The sequence below is a fragment of the Macaca nemestrina genome, chromosome 8 (genome assembly GCF_043159975.1).
Source record: "Macaca nemestrina isolate mMacNem1 chromosome 8, mMacNem.hap1, whole genome shotgun sequence".
In the NCBI taxonomy this organism is placed as follows: Eukaryota; Metazoa; Chordata; class Mammalia; order Primates; family Cercopithecidae; genus Macaca; species Macaca nemestrina.
Window position 1 is genome coordinate 115845076 of NC_092132.1, and position 26123 is coordinate 115871198.

The 26123-nt window shown below is 49.5% G+C and overlaps 1 protein-coding gene across 16 annotated transcripts in view; it reads left to right on the top strand.

Annotated features, from left to right (window-relative positions):
• The window catches only part of LOC105476567 (fibroblast growth factor receptor 1), a 59223-nt gene that overhangs the window by 16020 nt on the left and 17080 nt on the right, over nucleotides 1-26123 (top strand). For 12 of the 16 annotated variants that reach the window (XM_011732616.3, XM_071068368.1, XM_071068370.1 and 9 more), the window contains exon 3: nucleotides 24611-24877. The exons of the other annotated variants lie outside the window; for them this stretch is intronic. In XM_011732616.3, coding sequence (XP_011730918.1) covers nucleotides 24611-24877 — 267 coding nt within the window. The remainder of the gene's footprint in view (nucleotides 1-24610; nucleotides 24878-26123) is intronic. 16 annotated transcript variants of the gene reach the window in all.

Below are 26123 nucleotides of genomic sequence, written 5' to 3' on the forward strand. Positions count from 1 at the left end.
TGTTGGGTCACCTGTATTTGGATTAACAGTTTGGGCTATTAATAAAACTGCTGTGAACTTTCATGTGCAAGCAAGCCTGTGTGGGCACACATTTTCCTTGGACTGCCCTGGTTTTGATTTTGGCTCCACACCTTACTGACTGTTGGCTCTTGGGAAAGTTCCTCTTTGTGCCCTTTTATAAAATATATTGATAATGAATGTGTGCTCATAAAGTCTTTGTAAATGCCATATGAGTATGTCTGCAGAGCTCATAGGATCCTGCCTGGTCCTAGGCTGTGAGCAGTCAATGGCAGTTGTGGGTCCCTTTTCTTGGGCCTCCAGGGGAGGCAGCACATGGCGAGGAGCACGTTGTTTCATGGGACACAGCAACGGAAAGCCGCTGCACTTGGAGAACAAGCCCCAGGTCTCCATTTGGTGGAGTAAACCCCATCTCAGTGTGAGTGTGTTGCTTTCACATAGCCTGTCTCTCATGAGCTTTCTGACAGAACAGAGAACTGCTGTGGCCAGGACCTTCTAAGGGGAGATCTGGCTTCATGCTTTGTAAGCCGTAAGGAACTTCGTAAGTGTAAAGTGTATTATATAGTCTTGGGCCTGCTGATTATTAAATAATGCTGCTGCTATATTTAAAAATTTATTTATTTATTTATTTATTTATTTATTTATTTATTTATTTATTTGAGACGGAGTCTCACTCTGTTGCCTGGCTGGAGTACAGTGGCACATTCTCAGCTCACCGCAACCTCCACCTCCTGTGTTCAAGCGATTCTTCTGCCTCAGCCTCCTGAGTAGCTGGGATTACAGGCATGTGCCACCATGCCCAGCTAGTTTTTTTTTGTATATTTAGTAGAGACGGGGTTTCACCATGTTGGCTAGGATGGTCTCGATCTTCTGACCTCATGATCCACCCATCTCGGCTTCCCACAGTGCTGGGATTACAGCTGTGAGCCACCATGCCTGGCCAGTGCTGCTATTGTCTTAAAAAAAATCATAGGCCGAGCACAATGGCTCGCACCTGTAATCCCAGCACTATGGGAGGCTGATGCAGAAGGATTGCATGAGCTGGGGAGTTCCAGACCAGCCTGGGCAACATAGCAAGACCCCATCTCTAAAAATTTTAAAAATTAGCTGGGTAACGTGGCACACATTGGCAGTCCTAGCTGTTCAGGAGGCTGAGATGGGAGAATTGCTTGAGAGTTGCTTGAGCCCAGGAGTTGAGGCTGCAGTGAGCTATAATCAAGCCACTGCACTCCAGCCTGGGTGTCAGAAGGAGACCCTGTCTTTAAAAAAAGAAAAAGCAGGCCGGGCGCGGTGGCTCAAGCCTGTAATCCCAGCACTTTGGGAGGCCGAGACGGGCGGATCACGAGGTCAGGAGATCGAGACCATCCTGGCTAATACGGTGAAACTCCGTCTCTACTAAAAATACAAAAAACTAGCCGGGCGAGGTGGCGGGCGCCTGTGGTCCCAGCTACTCGGGAGGCTGAGGCAGGAGAATGGCGGGAACCCGGGAGGCGGAGCTTGCAGTGAGTTGAGGTCCGGCCACTGCACTCCAACCCGGGCGACAGAGCGAGACTCCGTCTCAAAAAAAAAAAAAAAGAAAAAAAAGAAAAAGCACATTATAATCTATGTATTAAGGGCTCTGTCCAAAAGGTGAGAACAAACCACCCAAAACCCTGTTCACACTGAGTTTTCCCCATTTGAATGGCCTTGCTGTGATTTTAATTGTGTGTGTGTGTGTGTGTGTGTGTGTTGGGAGCCCCTCCCCACTGAGCGCAGTGCCAACGCCCCTCAGTCTGCAAGTGCTCCTGAGGGATTGGGGAGGGCCTGGAGTTTCTGGCTGTCCTTGGAAAGTTGATTTAATAAGGGTTCCAGGAAAACCAGCCTCCCTCCCCTCTCCCTCTCCTTCCCTTCCTTTGGTTTGGGATCTTACAGAGCCTCAGCTTGTTTTAGATCAGGCTTTGAGAGTGGCGAGGGAGTTGTTTGGAAAGACTGAAGCCAGTTTCAGATGATAAGCACCAACATTCTGAGCTTGTGGAGGGTGCATTTGTCTGTGTTTTGCAGTAAGTCAAGTCTTGGTGGGGAAAGCCAGTGAGTGTTTGCAACACTGCTTGCAAGGCCACTGCTGGCAGTTGGGGTGGGGTTCCTGCCCCCTTTTCAACAGTACTGTGGGTTAAACACCCCAGGCCCCCTGCTTTTGCCTCCCTGCTCAGAAAACCTGCAGCTCATAAGCGATTTAATGGGCTGAGTTTTACAGCTCCTCCCACCCACCCAGATTTGAAGGAGTCTGGTGGCCTGTTAGAGGCGGGAGATGTTGCGCTTAATGGAAAAACCGCACATTTCCATTCTGGCCTCAAGCCCCCTGGATACCCTGTGTGCACCACAAAGCGGGGCTTTGTCTCTGTGTTTTGCAGAAACCTGCACCTATGGGGGAGAGGCTGTGCGTTGTCCAGAGCCGTTGCCTAGCCTCAAATCATAGGACCCTTGCAGCTTCTCCATCCCTGGTCGTGTCCAGCTGCCTTTGGCCAAAAGGGGTGTGCATTTCAGCGTGGCTGCAGGGAGAGTCTCAGATAGGTACTACAGGTTCGGTAGTGGGACATCCTCTGTTCTGCTACCAGACCTGTAGTCTAGCATCTACACTGGACTGTGGTCCAGTGTCCTAAGGCTGCCTCGGGACACAGGCATGACCCTCCCCTACTCCCACCCCATCTCCAGCATAATTTCTTCTGATGAGAAGAACTTGTTTGCTTCTCACTCACACTGGATGGTAAGAGGAGTTTCTTCATCCCCTGCCAGGAGGCTAGTGGAATTCCATGGAGCAAAAGGTGATGTCACATGACCCACTCGAGAACAAGGGTGGAGGATTTAGGCCTCTAGAAATCTGCAAGGTGCTAAGCTCGTAACAGGTTTCCCCAGAGTATCAGCTCTGTCCTGCTTCCCCTGGAGAGGTGGCTCCAGTGCCTAGAAGGGGTGTTTGCAAGTGTTCGGAGCTGGAGAGGGAGGACCCAGCCCTCGGCCTGTGAGAGAATGTGAGGATGCTCACGTGGCCCTCTTGACCAAGCTGGGGCGAGCGCAGCAGAGCTGCTCCGAGGCTGTGTTCTTGGCTCCAGCTTCTGCATTGCTACACCATTAGCTTCACTGATTTTCCACTCTGGCTCTGCCAGGCCCGCTCCCTGAAGTCAGGGAGGAGGAATTTCTCAGGGAAGAACAAATGGCTGTCCAGAGATCTTGCTGCCAGTGGGGGAAGGGAGGGATCCCAAACAAAGACTCTGTCAGGGTTTCCATCACCCGGTTTCTGTGACTACCTGGAGTCAGGTCAGCAGGAACTGGAGAGACAGTGTCAGGGATTCTTTGGGAGCCTGTGGCCCCGGCACGGAGGGATGTTTGCTCTGGCCAGGCAGAAGCAGTGAGTGATGGCTTGTGTCTGGGCGGTGATGGATGGCCCTGGGAGAAGTGAGTCCTGGGGAGTCATTATCCCGGAGGGCGAGGTCTGGGGTCAGAGAGCCTGACCAGCAGCTGGTCCTGTTTTCACAATGCCTGTTCCTCCAGGGCCACTGGGGGCTCCAGCTCACCCTGTAGACACCACCTTTGCCTCTTTCTTCCTTCCCTGAGGCTTGGAAATGAGACAACTGTTTCCTTGTTGACCGGGGAAGTCCAGCTGCTCTCATTCTCCTGGGCTCCTGAATGGGGCAACCTAGGCCTTTCTCCTGGGCCTGGCTCTTTCACCAAATTGCAGGCAATCCCTTCTCCCCACCTGCCCTACTCCCCAGCCCCACTGCACCCTAAATAATTAAGCTGAAAGCTAACTGCCCTACGTGGATCTGAAAGGCCTGGGCAAATCCCAAACTGTTTCCTCCTAGGAGAAGCCTGCTGGAGTCTGGGCCACTTCTTACCTCGGGATTTGCTCTGACTTCCAGCTGGTGGCAGCCAAGTAGCAGGGCCAATTGCCCGAACCCCTCCTCCCCAGTAGTGGGCCTGTTGCCTCTTAGCATTGCCAGTGTGGCACCAAGAGACATTGAACTTCTACCCTCAGAGTTCCCTCCCTTCTCCTGTTTCTTGGCTCACACAATTCTCGCCTTTCCACTTGCCAAACGAGGTATCCACTGCCTTCATGTAAAGCATTTGTGCTCTGCAAACTAGGGGCTGTGGGGTGAGGGGTCCGTGTAGTTGGTTTCAGGCACTGAGAAAGATCCACCCTGGCAGAGCTTGAAACTCCACGCCCTCTTCTCGTTCACGTGCTGTGGCGTGGCTGAGCCTCCCGGGATGGGTTGTGTAAAAGGAGGAGGATGGTGGGGCGGGGGCTGTGCCGTTTATGTTCGCAGGCCCTGGACATGGAGACACATGGAGCCTGAAGTGGGTGAGAGGGTCAAGGAGTTCCGCAAAGAGTGAACTTAGTGGTTACGAGGTTGGGCAGGGAAAGAGGTCAGAAACAGCAACACTGAGGTTTGTAAGAGTTAACCAACAGTGAACATTGAATTCACAGCTTAGGCCTTCCTCACATTTCTCTAGGATCAAAAACTAGCCTCTGGCTAATGGTCTATTCATTCACTGATTTTTTTTCACTCACTCACTCATTTATTCATTCATCTAATCAAGCAAATCTCTTCCTTTTTCCATAAATACAACGTATACTTTATACATTGTGTATCCTCGTCCCTTAGCTGGAAATGTCTGTTCCTGTCCTTTTCTTCCTTTTCACTTTTTATAATTCCTACTCAAATCTTAGTTTAAGGTTTAGTTTGGGTTTAGATTAAGGCTTAATTTAAGGGCCACCTCCCCCGCCCCCTTTTTTTTTCCCTGAGACATAGTCTCACTCTGTTGCACAGGCTGGAATGCAGTGGAGTGATCGTGGCTCACTGCTGCCTGGACCTCCTGGGCTCAAGCGATCTGCCGGCCTTAGCTTCCTAAAGTGTTGGGTTTGCAGGCATGAACCACCATGCCCTTTTGAGATGTAGTCTCGCTCTGTCATCCAGGCTGGAGTGCAGTGATGTGATCTTGGCTCACTGCAACCTCTGCCTCCCAAGTTCCAGCAATTCTTCTGCCTCAGCCTCCCGAGAAGCTGGGATTACAGGCACCCACCACCATGCCCAGCTAATTTTTGTATGTTTTGTAGAGACAGGTTTTCGCCATGTTGGCCAGGCTGGTCTTGAACTCCTGACCCGCTTCAGCCTGCAAAGTTCTGGGATTACAGGTGTGAGCCACCATGCCTGGCCTCTTTTTAACTTTCATTCTAACACATACTTTACTCTGCCTCACATTATGTGGAGTTTTTAATATATGTCTGTTTACGCCACTAGAGCAAAGTTCTAGAAAGTCAGCAAGTATGTCTTTATCACTGTTTTAAAAACATTTGTGTTTAGGCCAGGCGCGGTGGCTCACTCCTGTAATCCCAGCACTGGCCAACATGGCGAAACCCTGTCTCTACTAAAAATACAAAAATTAGCCAGGTGTGATGGCACGCACCTATAATCCCATCTACTCAGGAGGCTGAAGCAGGAGAATCACTTGAACCCAGGAGGCAGAAGTTGCAGTAAGCCAAGATTGCGCCAGTTCACTCCAGCCTGGGTGAAAGAGCGAAACTCCATCTCATAAATAAATAAATAAATGGTGTTTTGATAGGTAATCTGGGTTCATCTTTCAAAATTCAGAAAATACAGACTTGTAAAGTGGAAAAGGAAAACTCCTATATTTCCGTCATTCAAAAGCAATCACTGTTAACTGAATTTATTGTTTTAGACTTTTTTCTTGCATTTGTATAAACCTGACTTTTCAGAATTAGGATTTATACTGTATATGATGTTTTGTAACTGATATCAGCATTTAGAGTCATACAGAGAATATTTTTCATCATGCTTAAGAACTACATAATATTTCATTGTGTGGGTGTACAGAATTGATCCAGTTCTCTACATTTGGGCATTTAGGTTATTTTCAATAGTTTGCATTCAGTAGAACATACTCTTACAAATAAAATCTGTCCATGTATCCAAGGATAGTTCCATTTGTTTTAAGTTTTGATTATATCACTGTTATATCACTATACCAAATTGCCCCCAAAATATTATACCAGTAAATGTCTTTTAAAATAATAATAAATACTAGCCAGGCGGAGTTGCTCACACCTGTAATCCCAGCACTTTGGGAGGCCGAGGCAGGCAGATCACTTGAGGTCAGGAGTTTGAGACCAGCCTTGGTAACATGGCGAAACCCATCTCTACTAAAAATACAAAAATTAGCCGGTCATGGTGGCGGCCACCTGTAGTCTCCCAGCTACTCAGGAGTCTGAGGCAGGAGAATAGCTTGAACCCGGGAGGTGGAGGTTGCAGTGAGCTGAGATTGCACCACTGCATTCCATCCTGGGTGACAGCAAGGCTCTGTCTCAAAAGTAATAATAATAATAATAAATATCATCTCCACACTCTGCATGCTTGACATTTTCCCATTTTTACAATGATTCCACAGACATCGGTTTTATGACCATAATCAGATGAGTAAACAGGTTTGGGGGGTTAAGTAACCTATCTAAGTTTACATAGTGGGTGAGGGGTGGAACTAGGATTTAAACTCAGGTGGTTCTGACTATAGTATTTTTTTTCCACTGTATTTCACTATGTTTCTATGTCAAATTGGGTTTCCCCACAAAATCCAGGTGGACCAACTTCTGAAAGTAAACATTGCTGGCTCAGTCCCCTTTGTCTTACAGGAGTTGCGCATCCCCTCCCTTTGTCAGGGTGTGTGTGTGTATGTGTGTGTGTGCACGCGCGCGCGCGTTTGCTTGCTTGCTTGCAGTAACGTCTCCTGTGGCATTCTGTAGAGAGGTTACACATCAGTCACAGGTCTGTGAGCTGCCTTAATGAACAGGTTCCCGAGCGTAGAATAATCAGTGTAACAAAATCCCCATGGACGCTGCCATTTCCACTGTTGCCAGAGACCTCCTACTTGGAGAAGGTTCCCAAGGTATCAGATCCGACACCTGAGTTTTCTTCATAGATCACAGCCTAGACTGTGTGGTATATGGTATGGGTATTGCCTGGACACATAAACTAGATTGCTTCTAATATGGCCGTGATCCAACAATTTCTGATGGATGGAAGTAAACATATCAAAAGCTTCAGAGGCTGGGGCATTAACATTTTTTTGAGGCTACTAGTGTATTTTTTTTTTTTTTTGAGACGGAGTGTCGCTCATCATCCAGGCTGGAGTGCAGTGGCGCAATCTCGGCTCAGTGCAAGCTCCGAGTGAGTTCATGCCATTCTCCTGTCTCAGCCTCCAGAGTAGCTGGGACTACAAGTGCCCGCCACCACGCCCGGCCAATTTTTTGTATTTTTGGTAGAGACGGGGTTTCACCGTGTTAGCCAGGATGGTCTTGATCTCCTGACCTCGTGATCTGCCCGCCCTGGACTCCCAAAGTGCTGGGATTACAGGCGTGAGCCACCATGCCCGGCCTAGTGTATTTTTTAAGTAATGAAGAAGGGCCAGGCGCAGTGGCTCACACCTGTAATCCCAGCACTTTGGGAAGCCGAGGTGGGCAGATAGAGTGAGCTCAGAACAGCCGCTTGGGCAACATGGTGTAAACCCCGTCTCTACAAAAAATACAGAAAATTACCTGGGTGTGGTAGTGGGTGCCTGTAATCCCAGCTACTCAGGAGGCTGAGGCAGGAGGATCACCTAGGCCGGGCGTGTTGGCTCACACCTGTAATCCTAGCACTTTTGGAGGCCAAGGCGGACTGATTGCTTGAGCTCAGGAGTTCGAGAACAGCCTGGGCAGCACGGTGATGAGGCAGGAGAATCGCTTGAACCACGGAGTCAGAGGTTGCAATGAGCCGAGATTGTGCCATTGCACTCCAGCCTGGCGACATAGCAAGACTCCCTCTCAAAAAAAAAAAAAAAAAAAAAAAAAGGTCTGAGTCAATTTGCCTTGGAGGCATGGGGGAGGAGAAGGATGTGAACAGGGAAGTGATCTAAGAGCTTATGTTGTCCTGCTCTGCCACAGCCTTCGGTCAATTATCACAGCCTTTAGAATGCTGATCAGCGCCCTGGCCCTTCAGAAGTGTCCTTTTGCATTCAGAAAACTCTGCTCCTCTGGTGTCAAACTCCAGAGTTTGCTTTTGGAATTAAGGTTTATTTTCCTTAGGTTTTAGGAAGTAGCTTTTGAACCTTAGAAGATTCAGGTTCCTTTACTAACTACTGAATGAAGTTAGGCATTCAAAACGTGGGTAGTCATGATTTGAAGTGTCAGTTGCGGCCTGGCACAGTGGCTCACCTTTAATCCCAGCATTTTGGGAGGTTGAGGTGGGTGGATCACCTGAGGTTAGGAGTTCAAGCCCAGCCTGGCCAACATAGTGAGTGTTTCTACTAAAAATGTTTTTTAAAAATTAGCCGGGCGTGGTGGCGGGTGCCTGTAATCCCAGCTACTCTGGATGCTGAGACAGGAGAATCACTTGAACCCAGGAGGCAGAGGTTGCAGTGAGCCAAGATCGCGCCACTGCACTCCAGCCTGGGCAACAGAGACTCTGTTCCCCCAAAAATGAAGTGTCAATTTCATTTGTTTATTTCATAATTTTATAAACATATTTTTCATATGTTTATTTTATAATTTTAGTCCTTCACTACTCCCAAACTCCCAATGCATTTAAAAAATTTATTTGCCTAACCGTTCTCATGGGATAATATATCATGACCGTCAAAAGATGTCGCTAAAGTGAATCCTCCATGTATAGCTGGGCTTTCTGTCAGCCTTAGAATCTCGAGAAGCACTCCAGGCCAGGGAGCAGGGATGAAGAGGAGAAGCATTTATTGAAGGTGCTGGTGGCTGGAGCCCTGAGACCAACAAAGAATCGTTTTTTCTGAAGGACAGTTCAGTTGAGGGCTCTTCACTTCCCTCACATTGGAGGGAGCTTTGTGCCCACGGTGGGCACGGGAAGGGATGTCAGTAAGCGATGCCCCTCTGTCATCTCACAAGACCCAACTAAAATGGGACATTGGTTAGGGCTGGGACAGGGTCAGTCAGCCCTCTCATTTTCCAGTGGAGGAAACTGAGGCTTGAGAGGGAGAGGGGAGGTGACTTGCCTGAGGTCACACAGTAAGTGATCAGCTGTCATCTGAGTGATTTCTTCAGGTGCTGTCACTGGCTGGATCCAGCCAGTGACAACCACCTGTGACTCAAACTGAGTTTGGGACTAAATGGTTTTACAAGGACCTCAAAGTATGCTCTCTCTCTTCTAGTAGGACATGGGGAATACTGACTTTGCTGAGAGTAAGGGCTCTTTTCCCAGGATTATTCTAGATCTCCTGATCACTGGAGCCCTGAGCATAGATACTAGGCTTTAGCTTCCTGGCTACCACAGAGCCATGTACTCCAGGTAGAAAAATCCCTAAATTGACTGGGCACGGTGGCTCATGCCAGTAATCCCAGCACTTTTGGAGGCCCAGGCGGGTGGATCAGCTGACGTCAGGAGTTCAAGACCAGCCTGGCCAACATGGTAAAACCCTGTATCTACAAACAAATTAGCCAGGCATGGTGGCATGTGCCTATACTCCCAGCTGCTTGGGGGGCTGAGGTGGGAGGGTCACTTGACTCAGGCAGGTGGAGGCTGCAGTGAGCTGAAATCGTGCCACTGTTTTTTAGCCTGGGCTACAGGGTGAGACCCTGTCTCAAAGGAAAAAAAAAAAAAAAAATGAAAAAAAAAAACCCCAAACCATGTTTTTAATTTCTTAAAACTGAGAGTACTGAATGCTCAGCGTTCATGTTGTGTGCATAAAAGTGAGCCTGAAGGAAGAATGTGTGGTGTATGGATGGATGGGATATGAATGAAGCAGTCTGTGGGTCCATGCTCTCCTGGAAATGCGTGGAACAGACCAGTGGTCCCAGATTTTTAGATTTCATAGGCCAGTAAAATTTCCCCCCAAATTTTTGGAGCCAACAAAGGATCACCAACTTTTATGCCAAGTAAGAACATTTTTAATAAACTAATGCTGCCTACTACCATTACCATCTGATTCTTTTTTTTTCTGTTTTGAGACAGAGTTTCGTTCTTGTTGCCCAGGCTGGAGTGCAATGGTGTGACCTCAGTTCACTGCAACCTCCACCTCCTAAGTTCAAGCCATTGTCCTACCTCAACCTCCTAAGTAGGTGGGATTACAGGCATTCACCACCACGCCTGGCTCATTTTGTGTTTTTAGTAGACACGGGGTTTCTCTGTGTTGGTCAGGCTGGTCTCGAACTCCCGACCTCAGGTGTTCGCCTGCCTTGGCCTCCCAAAGTGCTGGGATTACAGGCGTGAGCCACCGAGCCCAGCGCCGTCTAATTCTTTTATTGTGGTAAAATATATATAACATAAAATTAACCATTTTAACTTTTTATTTTTTTTTAAGTTAATTGATTATGTATTTTTTTGAGACAGGGTCTCACTTTGTCACCCAGGCTAGAGTGCAGTGTTGCTATCTCAGCTCACTGCATCCTCGACCTCCCAGGCTCAAGAGGTCCTCCCACCTCAGCCTCTCAAGTAGCTGGGACTACAGGTGCACACCACCATGCCTGGCTAATTTTGTTCTTTTTTTTTTTTTTTTTTTTTTGTAGAGCTGAGGTCTCACTTTGTTGCTCAGGCTGATCTCTAACTCCTGGACTCATCCCACCTCAGCCTCCCAAAGTATTGGAGTTAGAGGTGTGAGCCACCGTGCCGACCAATTTTTAAATTTGTAATTGACGTGTAATGGTTATGTATAATTGTGGGTGCAGTATGATGTTTTGATCCACGCACACATTATGTAACGACCAAATCATGGTAATTGCTGTATTGTATCCATCACTTTAAATATTTATCATTTCTTTGTGGTGCATTTTCACCATTTTTAAGTGTACAGTTCTGTGGCATTAAGTTTATTCACGTTGTGTAGCCGTCACCACCATCCATTTCACCTTCCCCGACACCCTACCTGTTCAACGCTAACTCCCTCTTCTCCCCTCTTCCAGCCCCCTGGTAACCACTGTTCCACACCTTTTTGTATTCAAAGGATGTTTTATTGTCTTTAGTCGCATCGTGTAAAACCACGAGGGAATTTCTTTACGGTGGGAAAAAAAAGTAACTTTATGAAGCCCATTCATTTCTCCACCCTGGAGAGGCTGTGACCCAGCCCCACCATTGCAGGGATGAGACGGGATTGCGGGGAGATGGCAGGCACTTGGGGAGCTGAGATTCCAGGTGAACTGTGAGCTCAAGCACCCATGGCAGGCTTGGGGGACCAGAAGACACATCCTGAAACAGCTGAAACCTCTACTAATTCATCAGCAAGTTTAGGGAGCAGCAAGTTTTCCCTGCCCAGCTGCTGGCGTTTCCTTCCCCATACAATTTCTGCTGAGTTTGAGGGAGGGGGGGTTGTTCAAGAGGCCCCAGCTGGGAGAGGTGGGGGGAGGGCGATACATTCTTTTCTTTAAGGAACCTGACCGAACTTTAAGGTCAGAGCTCAGTGGAGAGTGGGAGCTGCAGGGTTACCTCTTCGCCGTTGATTCATCTCTCCACCCTCCCCCACTGTTAATGATCTTTCCATTACAGAACCCAGACCAGGAAGTGCATGACAGGTCGCAGCTGCAGACACATGGCTGGGAGGCCTGGGCTCCGGGCCAGTGGTGGGAGGGTCTGAGCTCCCCTCCAGCAGTGGGACCCCTACACACACACACACACACACATACACACCCCACTTTAGCTAACAACTTGGTGGAAGATGTTCTTATGCACTCTCACAGGTGATGACGAGTTAAATTTTGCTTGAAGTTTAGGATGTGTTTTATATTATAATAAAGGCAGGAGAAAACCCCTCCCCCAACCTGAGTGTTTAGATCCCCCCAACTTACAGTCCACCTAAGTGGTCCTTAGCAGATCCTGGGAGCTTTCTATCATCGTGCAGATGCCCCAACTTCTTTTCCCAAGATAGGACCCACCCAATATGGCCTTAGAAGCTTCCCAAGGTATCCAGGGCAGTTGCCAGTCACAGTCTTAATGCCTCCGAAATAGTGTGTTTTCCTCTCTGTGTTTCTATTAAAATGCCAGGCCCAAAACATGTTTCCGAGTGGAGGTCTAGATGCAACAGCATGGCCTTTGCAAACACTGATAGACTTGAGTTCAAGTCATAATGGATGAGTTGAGCCTCTCATTTTTCAGTCTTCATTGGGGATGGCTCTTTCCATTTGCAAGTTGTTCAGGAAATGTTAATTGACCCTAAACTGTATCCTAGGGGGCAGTTGTCACACAAGAGTTTCTGTCTCCACCGCCAGCTGTGTCCTTGGCTCCCTTCCCTGAATCTGCCAAGGCTGGATTCTGGTGCCAGATGTGAAATGGTGACACAAACTTCTAGGAACTGTGAGCTTGGACGGCCCTCCCCCGTAGCCGCAGGGCATCTACCTTTGCTCTTCTTGGATGAGTGAGTGATCTTCCCTCTTTCCAGAGCAATGCTTTCTTCCTGTTTAGATAGGAGGGAGAGAAGCAAAGTGTATTGGGAATAGGTTGAGCGAATGGGTGTAGTAAGAGTTTTCTGTACAGCTGTGTCCTTAATATCAGTAAACAATGGGGTGAGAACTTTTGCTGGGGAGAGAGGAAGGAGGGAGGAGGGAGGGAAATTTCTTTTAAGACAACTCTTGGGTGCATTCCTTTGTTAATCACTTAATTATAGTCCTTCTCCCAACAAGGGAGTGAACTCCCCCTTGTGAGAGGTAGGGAGGAGGTGGGGGACACTGGTGCTGATCGGAGAAAGGTGGCAAAATCCCTAGGGGAAAAAAGTACAGATTTGAAGGAGGCATCAGATGAACCCGTGCATAGAAGCTTGAGCCCCAGACTCAGTTCTGAGGCTGCGTTATCCCTTGTGACACCCAGAGTCCCTCTGTCTTTTAAGATCCACACACAACTCTCAGGCCAAGAGCACTTTCCGCCTGGGATTCCCCAGTGGGATTCTACGCGTGTCTTGCTGCCCAGCTCAGGGGGATCTGTTTTTGGGGGGTCTTGGGGCGGGTGCAGGGTCCTGGCTGTGGCTTTGGCCAGTGCAGGCGGCTCAGCACTAAATTACAGTGACGAGGTGGGACACACAAAAGGCTGAAATCTTTTTTTAATAAAAACAAAACAAAACTCCGGGCCCCAAGCCCCTGGGCTGCTGAATGGCCATGGCTTCCTGTCAGGATTAGCCGGGCTGCCTGGGCCTGTGTGCTCTGCCTTTCTCCTCAGGAAATACCTTTAGTAAGCCCCAGTGGGGTCCCCATGGCAACGCGCGGGGGGACCTGCTGGCAGAGGCCATTCAGCCCGCCATTGTCCCCCGGCCCCTTTGTTGTGAGCTTTATTGCCGGCCCTCTGGCAAACACAGCAGTTTGCACCGTTTTGTCAGGCTGAATGTAGAGTTTTTACATTTTAATGGGCTCTTCTGGCAGTGGCCCATTTGCATGCAAAATGTCCCTTCTTACTCTTTTCACTTTCTTCAATTTAAAAAAAAAAAAGTGCTTCTCCAAATCCCCTGGGTCGGGGGCTGGTGGACGCCGCTGGCCCTGGGCGTCAGGCCCTGCTAATTGATTTGGTGCTCCTGGCTCTCCTTCCACACATACCTGTGGAGCCCATTTTTGCAGCTCTCCTTCTATTTTGGGACTCCGAGAGTTGAGGGAAATATGTATTTTTTGGGCTTCCTCCACCCGAACCGTTGTAGGGTGGTAGCTGTGACCCGGTGAGACGCTTCCGCGCTCTGGCCGGGTCCTGCCAGCCGAAGGTAAGTTTTCAGTTCCATTTCAAAGCCAAAATAATGTAATAAAAAAACCTCTGCAGAGGGCCTCTGGAGTCCTGCTGCGCTGTTCTGTGCTCCTTTTAAGTTGCTTTCAAAGCCACCCCGAGTTCCTCCCCCACCCACAATTGCCCCCTCATTTATCTCTGGGGAGTTTATACCAAGACTGTAAACATTTCTGGACCACCAGTTTCCCCTGTGTTGCTGGGGAGTTTAGCCTTTCTCTCTAATTTTTTTAACCCAGAAATCCAGAAATCAAAAAGACGGAATAGGGATGATAGAAATTGCTACCCTGAGACATCATGCTAATGGAGGATACCTGGATTTTGTTGGGGGTCAGTTATCTAAGCCCTAAGCCCTTTGGAGTGTAGAACACAGAGTAGGTAAGACAAACACCTACCATCAGCCCAGCACCCCAGCAACATGACTAAGTGCAAGACATAGCCATGAACATTTTCAGCTCTAGGGGAAGGCACATTCATGTTGGGGAGAGGTGGAGAATGCAGTTTGGCCAGTCTCAGAAGAGTGAGTTTTAAGGCCTAGGAAAGTGATGGAGATGATTGCTTGTTGGAGAGAGAGAAGGAGAAAGGCCTGTAGGAGAGGAAAAGGAAAATCAAAGGAGCAGTGAGGATGTTGGCTCCACTGGGGAGGTGGAACTGGGGAGAGTGGGAGAGGAGGTGGTTGAGAGGCTCCAGACCAGCTGGGGCTGTCATGGAGTGTTTGAGGTGGGGGGCAGACAGGAGGCAGCAGCCAGGTCTGGAGCAGTCAGGGCTTGAAAGCCGGGACCCCTGTGAGCCCTGTGCAGTCCTGAGGATGTGGCCCAAGAGGGAGGGCGGACCAGCTCTTTTGCCTCGTGTTCTTAATCTTCTCAGTGGGTCATCAGGGGTCATCAGCTGGAAGCTGTAATCAAGGGTGAGGGGCTCAAGAAGAGAGAAGGTGTCAGGTGACTGCTGGGGATTGAGCTGAGGACAGGGGAGGCAGGGTGCTGTCTCCTGTGGTCCAGGTAGAGTGGCACAGACCTGGAGTGGGCCACGCCTCATCACCCCGTGTGCTGTGACAGTGCTGGCTGGACTGAGCCCTGGGAGAGAAGCTGTACACAGTGGAGGGGCCAGGACCCAGCAGATGCAGCCTCTAGAGGTTGTCCTTGTTTTGTGACTTTGGGAGCCATCTCGTAAGCTCCGTTTTTCCCTGTTTAAATGGGAAGGAACACAAGTCACCTGTACGTGAAGAAGAAGCAGGCCCTGTGAAATATGGAGTGCATTGCCAAAATGGGGCATTGTTACTGGTCTTGAGTCTGCCGCAATCACAACGAGCACCTCCCCCATTTTCTCACCTGCCACATTTGGACAGCCCAGCCTGCTGGACTCGCAGAGGCAGGAGAGTGCATTTTATAATTAAAAGCACTCAACTGTAAGGTAATGATTGATACGAGCTGTGGGGTTGAGGAAATGAGGGAAGGAGGGGAGGTAAGGCCAAAGCAACCAACTTCAGAATCTCACGGGAGGTGGTAGGATGCGGGGGTGCCATTAGACAGAATCAAAGAGCTGAGCCAGAAGGGCTTCCTCACCTGGGGACGTCAAGACACTGTGAAGGTTGAGGCTACCTTGCAAAGCAGTAAAGCTGGACTCTGGGTGTGTGTGGATTCTGGAGAACCAGGCTACCTATGTTTGAATCCCAGCTCTGCCACTTAACAACCTAGCTGGGCCATCTTGGACAAATCCCAAATCTTTCTGTGCCCCAGTTTCCCCTCTGAAGATAATAATTCCTTTTTTTTTTTTTTTGAGACAGAGTCTGGGTCTGTCGCCCAGGCTGGAGTGCAGTGGTGTGATTTTGGTTCACTGCAACCTCTGCCTCCCAGATTCAAGCGATTCTCCTGCCTCAGCCTCCCAAGTAGCTGGGATTATAGGCATGCACCACCACGCCTGGCTGATTTTTTGTATTTTTAGTAGAAATAGGGTTTCACCATGTTGGCCAGGCTGGTCTCAAACTCCTGACCTCAGGTAATCCACCCACCTTGGCCTCCCAAAGGGCTAGGATTACAGGTGTGACCCACCGCACCTGGCCTGAAGATAACAAGGGGGAGGGAGAAGGGATAGCGTTAGGAGATACACCTAATGTAAATGAGGAGTTAATGGGTGCAGCACACCAACATGGCACATGTATACATATGTAACAAACCTGCACGTTGTCCACATGTACCCTAGAACTTAAAGTATGATAAAAAATAATAATACTAATAATTCTAACTCTTAAATACTTCACAAGATTCTAAGTTAACGCATGCTGAGAACTATGCTGGTATGTAGTAAGCCTCCGCATCCGTAGGATAGAAATCATAGTAGGATCAACCTCATAAGGTTCCTATGAGGATGAAATGGGAGGGTCTGTGTTAAAAGCTTTGTGCGGCCTATGGGATCTAGTGAGTGTGCTGGAAATATTGGCCAGTAGTAGTATTGCTGTTTACTCAGATGTTTATGGATCCCTAGATAATATATGGGAAGGCACATGGTACATTGCAAAGTGCTATGTAAATATGTTGTTATTCTTCACTGGGTTCCTGTTAAGTTGTGGGGTTTGGGGATGGATAACTTCCAGACCAGAGTGGCTGCTATGGGACCAGGCTGGTGAAGTGGCATTTCAAAATACATTTTCAGGTGTGTTTGTCCATGTGGCATGAATGCCCTGCATTCATAGTCTCTGCAGAGAGGTGTGTTCCCTGGGATATCTTTGGTGGCTCTGTTCTATCCCTCAGCTTACAAATGGAAATCATTATTTGTTATTCTCCCATGAACCTTCCGTTCCTGGCTGGCTGTACAGCCTGGCCTTATCTCCCACTGCCCCTCAGACCAGGGCACAGCCATGCCTGTAAGCACTTCATTCTCGTGTTCCCCCCCAGACATTTCACCTCTCATCTAAATCCTCCCCTCTCCCTTCCCTGTCATTTTGTCCAACCTCTACTCTCACTGCTGATACTTTTCTTTAGGTTTCATGACGTCAGAGCCAGTGCTGGACGTGCCTGTACTTGGTCCTCACGTTCTCCATTTGTCTCATGTTGCAATATAAAATCTTCATCCATATTAAGGTGCTATGCAAATCTTAGCCCCCCTGTTAGGGCAAGACATATGCCTTCTGGGCCTTTGTTTCACCCATTTCTCCTTGCACAGTGACAAGGGCTCCCAGAGTCACCTAATGGTAGCTATGTTGAAGAAAGTTCCCTGTCGTCTTGGATTTCTGAGAACTGGGGTCTCATCTTCTCATAAGAATAGCAAAGTTTGTATGGGTTTGGGCCTCTCATGGTTCCATTCCTTCACCTTTTATAGAGCCCATGACTGGTGGAAGATACAGATTTAGAATCAAGAACTGGGAGGCCGAGGTGGGCGGATCACTTAAGTTCAGGAGTTCAAGACCAGCCTGGCCAGTTCAAAACCCCATCTCTACTGAAAATAGAAAATTAGCCGGGTGTGGTGGCGCTCGTCTGTAGTCCCAGCTACTCAGAGGACTGAGGCATGAGAATCACTTGAACCCGGGAGATGGAAGTTGCAGTGAGCCAAGATCCCAGAACTGCCTTCTAAATGACTAGGAGATTTTTGTCCAGTCCTGCCAGAAGCAAAATGCCGTACCTGTTGGCTTGTTGGGATTACAAGCCTGCAGTATTTGGGGGGAAAGTAGGAAGGGAAGAGGGACTCAGTAGGGCCTCATTATCATTAATTGTGTTCCTTGAACGTGAAAGCACCATGGGAAAGTCTCCTCCCACCCCTGCCTCTGTCCTTTCTAGCTGCTTCCTTGAGGATTACCAAAAAGTGTGGGTCACTGGTGGGCTCCTAATTCTTTCTTAGGGGATAGAGACACCTTAGAGAAGCAGGGTGGGTTTGATGTATGAATCCCTGTCACTCGCTCTAAAAGGATCACTGGTTGCAGCCTGCACAAATTCCCAAGGTCCACCTGCCAGCTGCTTTGACCCAGGAACCTGTGTGGTAATGAGATCAGCAGCCTGAGTCCTCTAATGATGTTCAAGTCAAACCGTAACCCTGACTTTCCCACTCCTGTTGGTGAGAAGAGTGACTCCATTCTGTTGGCATCAAAGCATAAGGCACCTTTTTTTTCACAATGCACTTTTTTTGTTGTTGAGACAGGGTCTCTGTTGCCCAGGCTGGAGTGCAGGCAAGATTATAGCTCCTGCAGCCTTGAGCTCCTGAACTCAAGGGATCCTCCTTCCTCTGCCTCCCAAGTACCTAGGGACTACAGGCATGCACCACTATGCTTGGCTGATTTTTTTATTTTTTGCAGAGACAGGGTCTGACTATGTTGCCAGGGCTGGTTTTGAACTCCTAGCCTCAAGCAGTCCTCCCACCTTGGCCTCCCAAAGGGCTGGGATTACAGGCATGAGCCACCGCACCCAATCCACAATGCATTGTTAACACATGGCACCTTGAGCCTGTAATAGTGAACAGCCAGTCTTTTTCAGCCTCAGGCTTGGTCACCAGGGAATCCAGATACCAGATGCCCTCCAACCTCCACTCCCCACCTCATCTCTCAGGAAACAGATGCATAAAGCAAGTGTTTAGGTGCCGCTTTCCTGTCAGCATCCCCATTGTGCATTTTGAGGACAACCTTTGTATCTGATTCCAATCAATCAGGTTCTCCAAGAGTTGGAATGCTGGTTTCAAGTGACTGAACAATAAAGTGGCTTTCTTTTCTTCGTCTTTCTTGGCCAGTCCAATAAAAGTCTTCTTGGCCAGTCCTTGCTAATGGACACCCTGGCCTGTTGGTCTTGACCAGAGAACCTGAGTTGACTCAGGGCAACTGGAGCTGAAGAGGCTAGAACCTTTCTAATGAGGACATAAGTGAAGGACACTGGAAAGACCAAAAGCGAATGGAAAGTGCTGACTGGTAATTGCAGGGTGAGTCATGCTCACTGACTAGTGAGCAGTCATGCCCCCAAATCAGCCACCTTATCTAGAATTCCCCAAGGTCCGGGCCACTGGACAGGGTAGTGACGCGGTCAAGCAGGGCCTGGAAAGCATACAAGCAGTTGGTTCCATCTCCTCCTATAGGAAGGTGGCATCATCCCTGCTTTGTAAACGGAGAACCTGACACACACCAAGAGCATTCCTAGCCATGGAAAAAAGCCGCTAGAACCCGAGGTTAGGCTGATTTTTGGTTCCTCTGAAAATTAGCTTTTGCCAGATGCTAGATTCAGTTCTGGACCTATTGAGTAGTCTCTGGGTTTTTGACCTTGTTAGGCACTGTGGGAAAATTATACGTACGTCTGTGCTGAGTTGCTTGCTAATTCCTAGGAGAGACTTAGACATTCTGGACAATTAAGAAGCAATACAGGCCGGGCGCGGTGGCTCATGCCTGTAATCCCAGCACTTTAGGAGGCCGAGGCTGGTGGATCACGAGGTCAGGAGATCGAGACCATCCTGGCTGACACGGTGAAACTCCATCTCTACTAAAAATACAAAAAATTAGCCAGGCGTGGTGGTGGGCGCCTGTAGTCCCAGCTACTCAGGAGGCTGAGGCAGGAGAATGGCGTGAACCCAGGAGGCAGAGCTTGCAGTGAGCTGAGATCCTGCCACTGCACTCCAGCCTGGGCGATAGAGCAAGATTCTGTCTCAAAAAATAAAAAGAAGCAATACAGGCCAGGCACGGAGGCTCACGTCTGTAATCCCAGCACTTTGGGAGGCTGAGGCGGGTGGATCACCTGAAGTCAGGAGTTCAAGACCAGCCTGACTAACATGGTGAAACCCCATCTCTACTAAAAATACAAAATTAGCCGGGCGTGGTGGCACGTGCCTGTAATAATCCCAGCTACTCGGGAGGCTGAGGCAAGAGAATTGCTTGAACCCAGGAGGCAAAGGTTGCAGTAAGCCGAGATCACGCCATTGCACTCTAGCCTGAGCAACAAGAGTGAAATTCTGTCTCAAAAGAAAAGAAGCAATACAGCTCTTTGAGAAAGATGCAGTCATAGGTGGTGTGGCATTGCAGTCCACCCGCTCCTGCTCCTCACTCACCGCTGTTCTGAACAAGTCAGTCAGGAAGTCGCACTGCAGCCATGGCTTTTAAAGATACTGAAATCACCTGTGAAGCTGGAGGTGACCATTCACCAAATTTGAATCCCTCTAATGAGCCACAGCATAAAATCCCTGGAGAAAGTGTGTGCTGACTTGATTCAGAGGAGGAAAGGAAAAGAATGTCAAGGTGAAGGGATCAGTTTGAATGCGTGCCAAGACTTTGAGACTCACTATAAGAAAATCTCCTTGTGGTGAAGGTTCAGAGTCATGGATCGTTTCTAGATGAGAATCCACCATCTACCCACTGACTTGCACAGTCCTTCTGAGATTGTTAAGCGGTTGACGTCCATCAGTATTGAGCCAGGAATTGAGGTGGAAGTCACCAATGCAGATGCTCAAAGTCAACTACTAATAAATTGATTAGCAGTTGTTTAAAAAGAAAAAAAAAAAGCAGCAGCAATATGGGTTGAGTGCAGTGGCTCACGCCTGTAATCCCAACACTTTGGGAAGTCGAGGTGGGTGGATTGCTTGAGTCTAGGAGTTCAAGACCAGCCTGGGCAACATGTTGAAACTTTAACTTATTATTTTAAAAAAGAAGCATTATACCCAATGTCTGTCAATTGAGGACTGCAATGTGGTATGTCTACACAATGGAATATTATTAGGTCATTAAAAGGAACAAAGTGCTGATTCTATGCTATAACATGGAGGAAGCTTGAACACATGCTAAGTGAAAGAAGCCAGTCACAAAAGATCACATATTGTATGATTCCATTGATACGAAATATCTAGAATAGCCAAATCCATAGACAGAAAGCAGATTAGTGGTTGCTTAGACTGGCAATAGGGGATAGAGGAGTGACTACTATGAGTCAGGCATTTTTTGAGGGGTGGGGGATGGTAAAAATGTTCTAAAGTGTGATTGTGGTGAATGATTGCACAACTCTGAATATACAAAAACCATTAAATGGATGAATATTACAGCATGTGAATTACCTGTCTGCTGTTTAAAACAATAGAAACAATACAAAATAGAATGTAATTGAGTGTGAATTTGTGTGATTCAGACAGTAACTGTTTTACAGAAAATTAGAGATGAGACATTGGTGTAAACAAGGCTTCCTAGTTTGTTGTTTTGTTTTAAGACAGGGTCTGGCTGGGTGCAGTGGCTCACACTTGTAATCCCAGCACTTGCTAACTGAAGATGCAAGGACCGAGGCGGGTGGATCACTTGAGGTCAGGAGTTCAAGGCCAGCCTGGTCAACATGGCGAAACCCCGTCTCTACTAAAATGCAAAAATAAGCCAGGCATTGTGGCATACGCCTGTAGTCCCAGCTACTCCAGAGGCTGAAGTGGGAAAATGGCTTGAACCTGGGAAGCAGAGGTTGCAGCAAGCCGAGATTGTGCCACTGCACTCCAGCCTGGGCAACAAAGCAACTCTGTCTTTAAAAAAGAAAAAAAAAAGGGTCTTTGTCGCCCAGTGGCATGATCATAGCTCACTGTAGCCCAACTCCTGGGCTTAAGCAGTCCTATCTCAGCCCACCGCGTAGCTGGGACCACAGACATGTGCCACCAAGTCTGGCTAGTTTTTAAATTTTTTTGTAGAGACAAGGTCTCACTATGTTGCCCAGGCTGGTCTTGAACTCCTGGGCTCAAGTGAGCCGCCTGCCTCAGCCTCCCCAAGTGCTGGGATTGCAGGCATAAGCCACTGCGCCCAGTCCCTAGACATTTTGGATGGTGGACTTTGAGTAGTTTGAGGCAGGAGGACTCTGGAGTGGCGCTGACAGTCCTCCGGATGGAGTAAGCTTTGCCATGGCAGGGAGGATGCAGCTGGGGCTGAAAGCATCCCGACTGGGGGGTGGGGAGGGTGGCGGTGGGGAGGGACAAACCCTGGTAGAGAGAATGGGGTTGGCTGGAGAGAATGGAAGCTGATTGCAGGGAGTCTTGAAGGTGAGGCAGGGATGTGGATTTTATTCAGTACACAGGGTAGATTTTGATCAGAAAAATAATGTCAAGCACATGACGGCTTAGAAGCGGGAGTCTGAGCTGCAGCCCCAGGGAGGTCGTTTAAAAGATCATCCCCGCCGGGTGTGGTGGATCCTGCCAGCACTTGGAGAGGCCTAGGCAGGCAGATCCACGGGGTCAGGAGTTTCAGACCAGCCTGACCAACGTGGTGAAACCCCATCTCTACTAAAAATACAAAAATTAGCTGGGTGTGTTGGCGCACGCCTGTAATCTCAGCAACTCAGGAGGCTGAGGCAGGAGAATCGCTTGAACCCGGGAGGCGGAGGTTGTAGTGAGCTGAGATCGCACCACTTCACCCCAGCCTGGGCAAAAGAGTGAAACTCCATCTCAAAAAAAAAAAAAAAAAAAAAAAAAAATTATCCCATGATGGTTCTGGGAAAGGGAGAGGATAGAGCATACCTGAGCCATGTTTGGAAGGGAACTGGGGTCTAAGCTTGCATCAGGAGGAAAGCGAGCTGGCTCTTGAGGCTTTTAGAGATCACGTATAGTGGAGTTTTGTTTGCACGTTCTGGTTGGGACCGTCAGGAAGGTATGGATCCAAGCTGGTATCAGCTAGAGCGGGTCTCACCAGGGCCAGTGTTCCTTTGCTACTTTCTCTTGGAGGGAAATAAAAGCCTGGGGGTTCTCTTTGCTACGGTTTTGTCTTTGGGAGCTGCTTTTTTCTCTGGGACCAGGCTGCAATAGGCCTTGGGTTGCCAGAGGGTAAGAATTCAAGTTTACTCTTGACCAACGGGTTGCACAGATCACAAGCTGCAAAATATTTAATCACTGAGGTCATTTGAGGGAAATGAGATTTGATCAATAGGAGTGTCTGCTCTGTTCCTTAAGAGTCGAGTCTAAACTGCTGTTCCCCTACCTTCATTGGGCAAAACCACAGACCATTAAAAATGGAAAGAATAACTTCTTCTAAGGCCCACAAAAGCTTATTTTTAATCAGTTGTGTGGTCTACTCACCTTTGTGGTGTTCCCCTTGACCGGACTCACAAAAATAAACGTGTGCAAGCCTAGTGGTGTCTGAGCCCTTCTAAAGCAGCACCCTTGTGTCTGACAACTCTTATTTAAGATAAAGCCCATGGGTCGATGCAGGACTGGGCCGGCATCCTCAGCCCTCATGAGGGAAACCACTGTCAGTCCCTGTCAGTTGCTGGTCACTTCTGAAGCGCGGGACACCTATTTTCATTTTTAAGGTTTCTAGTGGAAGCCTGCTGAGCACTTCAGAAAGACTCTCTTTCAAATAAGGGGGAGTGAAAGAGAAAAGGGAGATTAGAAAGGAAGGCAGTGAAGAGCTAGGGTGACTGCACGTGTGGTATTTATTGAGCAAGCATTTCCTGGGCGCCAGGCATCATGGTGGACGCTGGGGATTTGAAGGTACCGATGACACATCCCCACACTGAGGTTCAGAAAGAGGACTGCCCTTCAGTGTGACAGGTGCCAGGAAGGGGAGGGCACCTAACCCAGACTCGGAGTCAGCACCGCCCTCGAGGAGAAGTCAACAACTAGGCTGAGACAGAAGAGTGAGTATTGAGAGCTGGACAGAAACAGTCGGGGGCTCTGTGGCCGCTGGGGCAGGCGTGAGCCACAGCAGGGGCTGAGGGAGAGCAGGCTCTTTCAGAGCCTTGTGCATCGCATTGGGGAGCGACAGTTGCTCTCCAGAGTCTCTTAGGGTGAACAGATGGTGAGAAAAGTCCTCTCCAAGGCTGTGGGCGGGGTGTGGGTGGTAGGTGAGAGGTGGAAGGTTCCAGGAGTACGTTTGAACATCCTAAAAGGAAATAGAAACTTCATTTCCCCTCGTGAGTGCAGAGGGGTGTGTTCGGGAGATGGGTAACAGCCCAGCATGGTGGACTCAGGTGTGTCTGGGCCACGGGCCTTCTTGAACGCGTGTGGGAAGAGGCACTGGTCAGGGGAGGGACAGGTGCTCTTGGCGGTATCAGATCTTGTGTGAGGTGCGGACACCCCGGTGGGTCCAGCACTCCCACCCAGGGACAGAGAAGGACGGGGCACGGGGAGGGAGAGTGGATGGCGGGGGGCCTGAGAGGGTGTGCCCAGGCAGAGGGCTGAGGAGAAAGGACCTTTGTGTGCGACAGCTCCTGCTGCCAGAGCAAGTGTGGGTTTTATGGCAGCTGTGGCCTCTGGTTCTAATATAGTCAACAGCTCCAAATCCCCTGCCCTGACACCTGTTAGCGAGAGGTTCCCTGAGCTGACCTCTCTTTGGGCTGCCCCCTCCCAGCATGTGCATCTGACATGTCGGGGGCGAGACCCCCACCCTCGCCGAATCACACACATCCCGGTCAGCCCCTGGTTGACAAATTGCCTTCTCTCGACTTGGGCAGGGGCTGCTGGGGTTTTGAGGGGCGGGGTTTGTTCAGCTGTTGCTAGGGAAGGGTGAGGCTGAGCTATCCCAAAAGAAATGGGGTGTTCCTCTGGCAAGTGGGGATCTTGGCAAAGAACTGAGTGTCCGGGGAGGGGGCAACTCTGGACACAAAGAAGTCCTGGGGAGGGCTGACCTTTCCCCTTAGGATGGGGGGAAATGAAATGTGATCCGCTTAATGCTGCTACAGCTGCTTCCTAACTTTGCCTCTTTCTTCCTTTGACTTTTGGAGGAGTGGGGTGGAAAAGAGATGGGGGTTCCCAGGCAGCCAGCTGTTTCCCCACTGACCCATGCTCCAACTCCCACTGCCCCGGCTCAGTAGCCTCCAGTAAGTGATGCCCGGGACGGTGCGGCTCCGTGTGGCCAGCATAATTCCCTTTGTCTCTCCCCTCCTCCCCTCTCCCTGTCTTCCTCTCTTGCCCCTTGGCCTCCCTTCCCGGCCCCGTGGTGGCTGCAGCCCAGCCCTGGGGAGCCCCTGTGGAAGTGGAGTCCTTCCTGGTCCACCCCGGTGACCTGCTGCAGCTTCGCTGTCGGCTGCGGGACGATGTGCAGAGCATCAACTGGCTGCGGGACGGGGTGCAGCTGGCAGAAAGCAACCGCACCCGCATCACAGGGGAGGAGGTGGAGGTGCAGGACTCCGTGCCCGCGGACTCCGGCCTCTATGCTTGCGTAACCAGCAGCCCCTCGGGCAGCGACACCACCTACTTCTCCGTCAATGTTTCAGGTTGGTAGCCAAGCCGTGCCCTCGCCCCTCCCTAGACCCACCCCCTCCACCCCTCTCTGCCAGTATCAGGGGAAGGTGAACCTCCTCCCCCTCCGTGGTCTGCCCCCACTCTGCTTCAGAAACTGCTGCCCACTAACATTGCTCCCTGCCTGCCGCGTGGCTTGGCTCTCAGAGGGGTGACCAGGTGGGGTGGGCCCCAGGGCCGGAGATCTGGGGCTTCCAGGACACACCTCGGAGGTGATTGCCAGGGCTATTGGGATGTTAAGACCCTGTGATTTTTTTCCACCACAGCTTGCCCAGATCTCCAGGAGGCTAAGTGGTGCTCGGCCAGCTTCCACCCCATCACTCCCTTGCCATTTGGACTTGGTACTCGGCTTAGTGATTAGAGCCCCCGAACAGGTGGTGGGATCCCTGCTCTGCTGGAGAGGAACCCAGGTGCACTGCAAGGGAGCTGTGCGAGGGCAGCCAGGGAGCCCTGGAGCTCTGTGAACTTGGGAACCTGCCGCTATTAGAATGTGACTTTCACAAAACTAGGAGTTGAGGAAGTGTTGCTGAAATTTTCTTTATGCCAATTTTGCACCTCGGGGTGCGGACTTGGCACCAGATCCCCAAAGGTGATAGGAAGGACTGGAGAAAGATCTGGCATGAACCCTGATGGGTGAGATAACATGTGTGTCAAGCCTGTTCTTACAAGAAATAAATACTTACTGGGGAGAGGTGTTGGCAGCTGCCGGGGTGTTGGGTGCCCTATCTGCTCTGGTTAGGGAGGGCAGCCCCCAAACCTTAGTGGACACATGCTAGAAAAATTCTGACTGTGGAGTGTTTAGCCCATCGTTTGGAAATAGCATCTAGCTACAATGTGTCTAGACCTGCCTGGGTTTCCCTGTAGTCAGCCGTCCAAAGAAGAATACACGCTGCCTGGCACCAGCACACCCAGGTGGTACCACAAGTTGAGAGAGAGCCTTTGAATGTAGGACGGAATTAAGTTAAAGAGGAACAGCTGACCCTGATGGAACCACCCAGTGTGAAGGCTTCCAGGCAGTGGGAGCAGTGCTTTGGGGAAGGAAGGAAACACGCACAGGAACTGTTCTTAAACAGTTTCCATCCCACCAAGAGATCGTCACTAAGGGAGAAGTGGGACTGGTATCCCCATGGGGAGGGTGTTTGTGTTCATCTGGAACTGCACTAGCCTTGGCGAAATCTAGGGGTCCCTAGGAGGAACCTCAGTGCCCCTTCTTCTTCCCAT